Consider the following 9,244-nt stretch of genomic DNA (forward strand, 5'->3'; position numbering starts at 1 on the left):
AGCTTGCTATACCAATAAATAGAACCACTAAACCCTGAAATTCCTGTCTTAATACCATTCTTTTCCAAATGCTCAAAGATGCAAGCGATTAACATCCCAGACAAGTCAGACTGCAACAGCAGAAACATATTAGTGATGAGAGACTAATTTAGCCCATGTAGATCAGGTATTCATTACATCAGGTTAGCCACTGAAGCACTAAAGACAAGCAACCCTTAATGTAATTCTGAGCAGCAGACTCAACTCAAAATGCACCCATCAAAGCACTACTGGCAACAAACCCTTCACATTCAAAGTCAGCATCTCTGCAAGGCAAAAAAAGCTAGAAAAGTCCTTTCTGGATTTAAGTACTGCTGCAGTTTGCCATATAACAGAGGAAGCTCCTTCAAAATCATAACCAAAAGAACAATGTGTTTCAGTCTTCTAAAGATATCACACTGGTTGTTTAGTGTGCATCACTAATCATATTTTGGGGGAAAAAAAAGAGCTTTTACTTTTTGTCATAGGATTCCATCAGAAGATGTCTTCAGAAATCCTGAAGTCATGTACAAAGCAGGAAAAGAGGATTGAAAGATTAAGGATATCAACAACGATTATGAGGAACAACTTAACAAGATGCAAAGCTATGACTAAGAAAGGCTAAATTAGTTCAAGAGCCCAAAACCCTGCTTCTCTTAAGTGAATTAAGTTATCAGTACAGAGAAATTTAAGGGATCCAAATGCATGATATGTAGAGAAGTCAGTGGTTAATTTTTTTTTAATTCCTCAGAGACTTCCCTGATCCACAACTATGAAGGAAGAACTTGTTCCAAACTTTTTAATAGAAAATACTTCACAGCAAAACCTATTCCTGATAATTCAGCATTCACCAAATGTCACACACACTCAATACGGCATTTGTACCAGAACAATAAGTAATCTATCTTTTTTAATTTAAAAGGATTACCTTTGACATTCAAAATAGTCAAAGTAGCCTAAAGCAGAATCAATGCAATAAATAAATAGCTATGACTATATCAAGATGCTAATATGACCATCATGAATGGAAGCAGTGTCTTAAAAAAAAAAAAAAAACAACATTCAGAGCTACTTGGAAGAATCAGAGAATCACACAGAAAAAATCTATCAATTTTTTTGGATTTCCAAATGGCATTTAACATGCAGCCTTATGCAGGCTTATGAAGAAATTAAGCTGACATGGGGAAAGACCTTTCATATAGATAAAGAAATGTTTTAACCAGGAAACAAGCAACTGGAACTCTTAGCTTCCATATTAAAGGAAGATCACAGGTGAAGCCTCCAAGCACAAAAACATCAAACGAGTCCCATGTCAGTAAAAAGGAGACAGAGTACAAGATAGAACAAGATAGCCCAAGATGCAGGAAAACTGTAACACTATCACACACAGGTATGGTTCATATGAGTCCCAAAGATAAAGCAGGGACTGAAAAACATACAGCAGAGATAAACATCTAGAGGCAGGAAACAGTTTCAATACAAGAAATAATTTAACAGACTAGAAAACAAACAACTGTCAGGTGACTCAACATCCCCCCTCCTCCTTTTTCAAGTCCCCTGCAAAAAGCACTCATGGTCTGCCTCTGTAATGCACAGACCTGCAACTGGCAGGCACTACTACCCTAGTGACAGCCTCAGGATAAAAAAAAATAAAAATCATTACATAATGCATAGCTTTACTGAAGAACACCTTCCCACAGGTCATTGCTAACCCCAGATCATAAAAGATCAAGGCAAGACACATTCATACATAAAATCTACAATAAGCATAACAATGCATTGCCTATAACCCAGGTAGTCCAAGAACCACTAATAATCTAAAGCTGGGAGATGCTTCCAGAAAATATCACCACAAGCTCATGCATATATATTCCTTCCCCAATATTTGGCATTGGCCTCTAAGGGTCTCACCCAGTACAGCTGTTGATGTTCTTAGTGCCAGCTGTCACTACTGCCAAAGTCTAACAACTGGCAAAAACACCATGAAGCTGATGCCAGGATTAAACTGCTCCAGCATGTCCCATTCTCCTTTACACACAGATGTGAGCACCTGTCATACAAGACCTTCTCATGTTTTACTAGTGTAGCTCAGCCTTTCTGACCTCTAGCACCTCTGGTGACTCTGGAGCCTACTGCTGCCAAAACATTCCTTTCATTCCACTCCCCACAGCAGCAGCCTCTAACTCTGCACTAGGTACCCACTTTGCATGGAAATTTTGTGCTTTACCAAGGCAACTTACTTGACCACAGGAAAAAAGAGATGTTCTGTTCTGGACAATTCATCCAGCAGCTACCTTTGAACTTCCCTTCATACCAAGCTTCAGGCACGAAAACAATCTATTTAACTACATCCTGATGCTCTCTCCAGAAATTTACTATGACTAACAGGCAACTAATTCCACACTTCTCCTTGCATACACTCCAGCATATAATGCCTACTTCTACCCTGACCCTATAATGAAGCAAAACAAGAACTGAGTGTAACATGCCAGCATGACCTGCCTCCTACATCAACACTTCCACTCAGGTGTCCACCCAGCACCACAGGCAGCAGACACCAAGGACTGGACAGCAGTGTGGTGAAGCACAGCCCACTGTGCTGATTCTTTACTAGAAGGTGTTGGAGCAAGACCGCACTGTTAAGCGAGGGAGAAGTTAAGAATAACCACCCTTGGGAGGCCCCTAAAGCCCCTACAAGTGCTGGACATCTCACTCCAGACAGTAAAGGCTTCAGAGCATTTCCAAAGTCTACATTCTTTCAGCTCAAAATACAAGAAAACAAAATTTGCAGAAGGGGCTGACAGTGTGGCATGCCCACACATTAATTTGTATCTGACAGCTCTGACAGCAGGATAATAAGAAGAAAGGGTTGACAAACATGCAACCACAGCTATGCACAGTCCTGAATGCAATGGATTTTTAATAGTGCACTGCACTAAACTGAAACTAAATTTATCTTATTAAAGTTCTGAAATATATCAAAAAATGCAAAAAACCCGTGTAAGACTGGAATTAGAAATGCTGCATACAGGTGAAGAAATAAAGAATAATAAATGATCTGATATAAGCTTAGCATAGAGGCACATCACCATATCTCTAGACATCACTTTTTGTGCTTGGTATTGTTCAGCTGCAAACTGGTGAACACTGAAACAAGCCTTCTGTAGCAGCACTGCCACAAGCTTACCTTGCTGATGAGACCTCTCCCCAAGTACCTGCTGTAGTCATTAGGGAATGCTGCCCTGAATCCTCCTTCAGCATAAGGAAATGTGGAGGTCTTGGTGCTCTTGTACTCTAGAACTTGTTTGTCATTATCGAGAGAGAGTTAAAGACAACAGCTACACAGAGGGGAAAATGAATGCAGAAGTCATCAGACACTGTGCAGCACCAATCAGCCCAGGCAGAACACCATTCCAATGTATCATAACAGTTCTGGTACTCAAACCAATCCTCAACAAGCCAGTTCTGCTGTTTCTGCACAGCATTGTAATGTGCCAAGCAGATATGCCAGGTACTTCAGCACTCATTTCATTCAACATCTACAATTAGACTGAACACTTAGTTGGAAGTATTAAGCAGTACAGACCCATATCGTTAAAAATGCTTTAATTTTTTACTTACTTTGTTAAATTCATATTAAGAAATAAAATAATTAAATCTGATGTAATTTTATACTATTCACAAGCTATTAGCTGCATCTTCAGAGAAAGCACTCCATTAGCTGTGCATCCAAACAAAAGCAGAAGAAGCCTTAGCAAAAAGTTTAGAATAGCTTGATGCCCTCTTTTGAAGTAATATCTGAGCACTTCTAAACTCTCTGGATGCTTAAATTAGTCAGATATATTTAAGATACTGACTTTACAGAAACAGAAGGTATTTGCTGAGAAAAGAATGCACACCCTAAGAGGCTAGATGTAGTTTTACACAAGAGGATACTTTACAGTACCAAGAAACAACATGAACTTCTGAACATCAGTCCCAACAGCTTGAATTAACCTCATAATATGAAAGGATACGTCTCTGCCTTGCATCTGAAACCAATCATTTTGTCATCTAAACTAAACTAAACCCAGGCACATAGGAATTTACACTGCTGCTATATTAATCACTCTGTTGAGGCAATGGAATAAATATGGCTTCAAACCCTTCACTCCTTACCTTCCCAAATTCTGTTAAAAGCATGACATGGGACAATCTAGGGCATCCAAAAGAACAGCTATAGGATGAAATCTAATCAAACATAGCTTTTCCCACTTGTGCTTTACGGGAAAAATTCCCTTTGCAAAGACTGTCATGCTGCTATCAAAGTGGTGAAAGCATGAAGCCACTGGAAAAAATGAATTATGTACATAAAACAGAGGAAAACACAGCTTTTATACAGTATTCCTAAACATCACCACACCTACCATCACCAAGCCACTGACCACGAGCAGTGTGAATAACACAATGACTTGCAGTGCCACAGACCACCCTCAGCTCTGAATGAGAAAGCAGGAGAGCACAGTACTGCTCAAAAGCACACAACTCATCACAAGTAGGACTGCAGCCTGGGAGAGGGCTAGCAGAGATTGCCCTGCTTACTCTGTTACCAGAAGACAATACAGTAACACTGCGAGCCACCGCGTATCGCTCGGAAATTTCAGCATGCCGCAGAAAAGCACTGTTTTAGGAACAGGATTCACAGCAGAATCTTGTCTTGCTCCACCACTCAGGTACAGGGTAAGCATAAAAGCACCTATGATCAAGTCCTTCCTCCTCTAATCAATGCCCAAACCAGACTGCAGCTGAAGATTTTCAGGACCCCATTTTTCAACAGTTGCATATAGCAGGATGGCAACACTGAAGATGCTCTGTCAACAGATGATGAGTTACCAAAGAGATACTTCAGGACCCGGCTGACAGTTCCAGGGAACAGCAGGCAACTAAAGGAACATAAGGGATCCACAAGAAACTCCCGCAGGGATCTGTCCCATCCCAGCCTTTTCAGTGCATTTTCACTGAATTGCCAAATAACACACCAGCCAGGCTTCAGGAGAAAGTTAAGCTCACCAATAAACAGGAATTACTGCAGAAGATAGATACCTAAATCCGTCCATGAAAATATTCTTATTTCAATCATGCAAGCACTTAATAAAAAATTACTAACACTAAAGAGGAAATTGTATAAGAATGTAGACTTGTTCAAGATTCATCTTAGGTAACAGAACTCAAATTTAAGGCAGAAACTGCTTGTCATATTTAGGTCTATGGTTTCAAGATTCATGCTCTCCTTCAGCACTAGTTAGTTCCCTACTACTTTAAGGAATGCTCTGGAACTACAGGATCACACATGCTGCAGTTACTGGTATTACTGGTATCCCACTGCCAGAATCAGGTCCCACTTTTGTAACAGAGATCCTTGACAGAAGATCAGGAAACACAGCTTCCACTATTAAAGATATTTAGCAAAAACCTTGTCATTAACACATCAGCAAAAGAACTACCTACATTACAGAACTGAACAGCACAACTGAATCTCAGCTAAACAATTTCCTTACATATGGATTCTCTAGAAACTCATACCTGAAGAGTGGCATGGCCACTATTACACAAAAGGTGAAAGAAAACAGGACAGAAGATTAAAAATATAAGTTATGTGAACAGCATAGGTGCTGCTGCCTAACAGCTACAGGACAGAACTTGCAACACTTGGATTTGATTCACAGGTTTGCCATTTGTCATAAACCTGCTGGATGAACTCAGGCTGCTCCTTCCTCCACCTGCCTGGAGATCTGCCTCACTTACACTGAGATCACTTAAATTAAAAAGTTACCACATCTCTATAAAAACAAAAAATAAAACTTCACACTATTTTAAAGATACTATTGGAACTTGAGACATACAAATGTCTTAGTATAGGACTCAAAGCTCCTAGTGCAAGACACCTCTTAAAGATTCATATTCTAGCTTTCTGTAAGAAATTTGAATTTTTAGTGTCAGTCCGGAATGAAAAAGCAGTAGTTACAAGTCTTGTCCTCCCCCTCTTGAGCTTATGGTTTGCAAAAATATAACTTTAAAAATGTATTTAAATACTTTTTTATAACTTTTAACATACTCAGCACCTGACTACTACACAAAAGAGAAAAGGAAGCCACTGTCCTTAAGTTAAATCTCTCACTTAAAAACCTCCAGTTCATACCCTGTTATCTTTAGCTATTTCCCCTCTACAAATATAAAATGCCTTTATTCCACAGGCATCCAAGGGTCTTGATGTTAGGATGTTCCGAGAAACTATTTTTGAAGTGACATCAGAAATCTGCTACAGTCAGTCAACGCAGCTAACACTTTTTCCAGGAATAAAATAACCTTTAGAAAGTAACATTTCCTCTTGATTGAATGAAATTTGACAAGTAAAATACAGCAGTCTCATCGAGCATCCCAGACAGGCTTTGTTCAATTTTAGTCCCTTCTCCATGCCAATCAGATCAAACTGAACACTCGGCTTTACTAACTACCCATTCGTACGAGAAAGGTATGGCTTACCAGATAGGGTAAGCTTCATAAAAACGTTCTCTTCAAAAAGACAAGATCTCTGTACAGCTATTGGCTGACTCAATTTATCCTAGAGCTAAAACACACTTGAGAGAAATGTTCTAAGACTACACTGACTTTCATGTCTATCTCAGACAGAACTCGGCACCTCCCTTTCATGTGAGGTTGCTAACACTCCCCAAGCTAACCAGCTTTCTGCAGCTTAAGGAGAGGCATTTAAAAATTAACACAAAGGTTTTGAGTCTCTCTGAACGGAAGCCTTCCACTTGCCCCTTACAATCAGAATTGAGACCTGGTAGCTCCGACAAGCATTCTGCACACATCCTTGCTTTAATTATTGTAGGTGACCTCTGATAAATGGCCTGACAACTTCACCTCTCAGTCTATTCCAAAGTAAGGCCTAACCCCTTGCATCTACGCGTTCCCTCGCAGTGCACGAATCGCTGCTTCGGCCAAGAACCACCCGGCCGGTACAGACCAAGGTGATTCATAAAAGGGCACGGGTTTGCGCCCCGCCATCCCCTGCCATCGGCCTCCCTGCCGCGGCCGGCTCCAGAGGAGTTCGTGTGATCCCATCCCACCGCCCCCCTTCCCGGAGGGGCCGCAGGAAGGAACCGGCCGAGGCCCCGCTTCCCTCTGGGGCCCGGCTGCTCACCCCTGCACGCCCGGGCTGTATTTCCTGGTCTTCCAGGGGGTGCCGGGGCTCTGCAGCGCTGGCTGAGGCGGCTGGCGCTGCTGGTGGGGGGAGTTGTTGACGGCGACGCCGCGGCTGCCGGAGAGCAGGTAATTCATGCCATAGGTGCTGGCTTTATTCTCCCGTTTCCTGCGGCCCGGGTGGTACTGGTGCTGCTGGGGAGACGCCGGAGGCGGGTGCGGGCTGCGCGCCGGGTGCGGCGGCTGGTGGTGCCCATTCACAGCGTTCACTTTGTTCTCGTGGAAGTTAAAAAACTCGCCGGGTCCAGCCCCGCTGCCCAGCAGCCCGGGAGGAGCCACCGCCACCGCCCGGGGGCCGCCGGAGGAAGAGGAGGAGCCGCCGCCTCCGCCACCGCTGCACGATCCCGAGGAGGAGAAGCCGGGGCTCTCGGTGCCGGACTCCACCGACGAGCAGGAGGACGAGGAAGACACGGAAGGCGACTTCTGCAGCCGCCGCCCTCCCTCGCCGCCGCCGTTCACCGCCGCGGGGCCGCCGGGGACAGCGGGCACCAGTCCGGTCAGCAGGGCCGGCGGGGAAGGCGAAGGCGACGGCGGCGAGGAAGAGGAGCAGCAGGCGCCGGGCGCCCCGAGCCGCACGCAGCCGTGCCCGCGGGGCGGAGAGGCGGCAGAGTCCAGCGCCGGGGAGTTGAGGCAGAGGTAGTGCGGGAAGCTGGCGCCGCCCCGGCCCCCCACGCCCTGCGAGGTCTCCCAGATCTGCATCCACAGCGCATTCGCGGGTCCTTTCTGCTCGGGCTGGATCCAGGCCACGCGGGGATCCATCCACGCCCGCCCGCCGCCGCCGCCGTCCCTCACTGCCCGGCCAGAGCTCCGCGCCGCCGCCCGCTCACCGCCCGCTCCCTCGCTCGCTCGCTCGGCCCGGCAGCGGCGCTAGGAGCGGCCCGGCAGCAGCGGCATGTGTCGCGGCGAGAAGGGAGCGAGCGAGGGCGGCAGGGCGGCCGGAGGCAGAGCCGGGCGAGGCGAGCGCGGCTCGGGAGGAAGCGAAGGCGGCGCAAACTGTACCCGGCGCTGCCCGGAGCGCTCCGCTCGCCGTTCCAATGTGGCGTGTCCCCCTCGCCAGGGCCAGAACCGGCACTGCGCATGTCCCGCAGATTTTAAACCTCCACCGGAGACGGCCGCCCTGGCAACCGCACATGCGCGGGAAGCGGGAGGGAGACGGGAGCTGGGAATGCTCCCCCGCCCCGCGCGCGCCCGCCCGCCCGCCCGCGCCGGCGCGGAGCGCGCGGCCGTGCCTCAGCCCCGGCGGGCGGGCGGGGGGAGCCGCGGCGGTGCCCGCTGCTCCGAGACTCCCAAAGTCGCGGGATGGGTCCGGCTGGAAGGGACCACCACAGTGCTCCAGCGTCCCTGCTCAAGCAGAAGCGTCCCAGAGCAGGTGGCACGCGATTGCGTCCGGACGGTTCTTGAAAATCTCCAGTGAGGGAGGCTAGAAAACCTCTCTGGGCAATCTGTTCCGGTGTGTGGTCACTCACACAGGAAAGAGGTTCTTCCTCATGTTTAGGTAGAACTTCTTTTGCATCAGTTGCTGCCCTTTGCTTCTTGTCTTATGGCTTGGCAGCGCCAAGAAGAGCCTGGCTCCATCCTCTCGACAACTTTCCTTCAGATACTTACAGACATTCATGAGGTTCCCTCTCACTTGTCTTCCCTTCATCTCCGTGAGCGGCTGGCACAGCTGCAGCCCTGCCTCCGTGTTGGTTTCTCACAAATGCTGCATTGTCTGACCCCTCCATGACACAGCTCATCCTTCTGGAGAATTGTAGCCCAGTTCTCACAAAAATAAAAGGGTGGATTTTGAGGAGGAATTCAGGGGAGAAGCAAGTGCAGGCTGACCTCCTTTGGGGAGGCTGAGCAGCAGAGGGTGTGGGGCTGGGCAGGGCCACTCTGCTCCCTGGGGGAAAGGGGAGGCCTGGGTGATGGGTCCAGGCAGGGCCATACAGTTCATTACCAAGGGAAGGCTTTCCTTGGATTGGTAGCACCAAGAAAGCAC

At 46.7% G+C, this 9,244-nt stretch overlaps 1 protein-coding gene across 4 annotated transcripts in view; it reads right to left on the bottom strand.

Annotated features, from left to right (window-relative positions):
• Nucleotides 1-8,049, bottom strand: part of TENT4A (terminal nucleotidyltransferase 4A) — a 57,775-nt gene extending 49,726 nt beyond the window's left edge. For all 4 annotated transcript variants that reach the window (XM_063163062.1, XM_063163051.1, XM_063163043.1 and 1 more), the window contains exon 1: nucleotides 7,205-8,049. In XM_063163062.1, coding sequence (XP_063019132.1) covers nucleotides 7,205-8,022 — 818 coding nt within the window. In that variant the 5' untranslated portion in view covers nucleotides 8,023-8,049. The remainder of the gene's footprint in view (nucleotides 1-7,204) is intronic.
• Nucleotides 8,050-9,244: the final 1,195 nt, after the last annotated feature.

This window comes from Melospiza melodia, chromosome 1 (genome assembly GCF_035770615.1).
Source record: "Melospiza melodia melodia isolate bMelMel2 chromosome 1, bMelMel2.pri, whole genome shotgun sequence".
NCBI classification, from domain to species: domain Eukaryota; kingdom Metazoa; phylum Chordata; class Aves; order Passeriformes; family Passerellidae; genus Melospiza; species Melospiza melodia.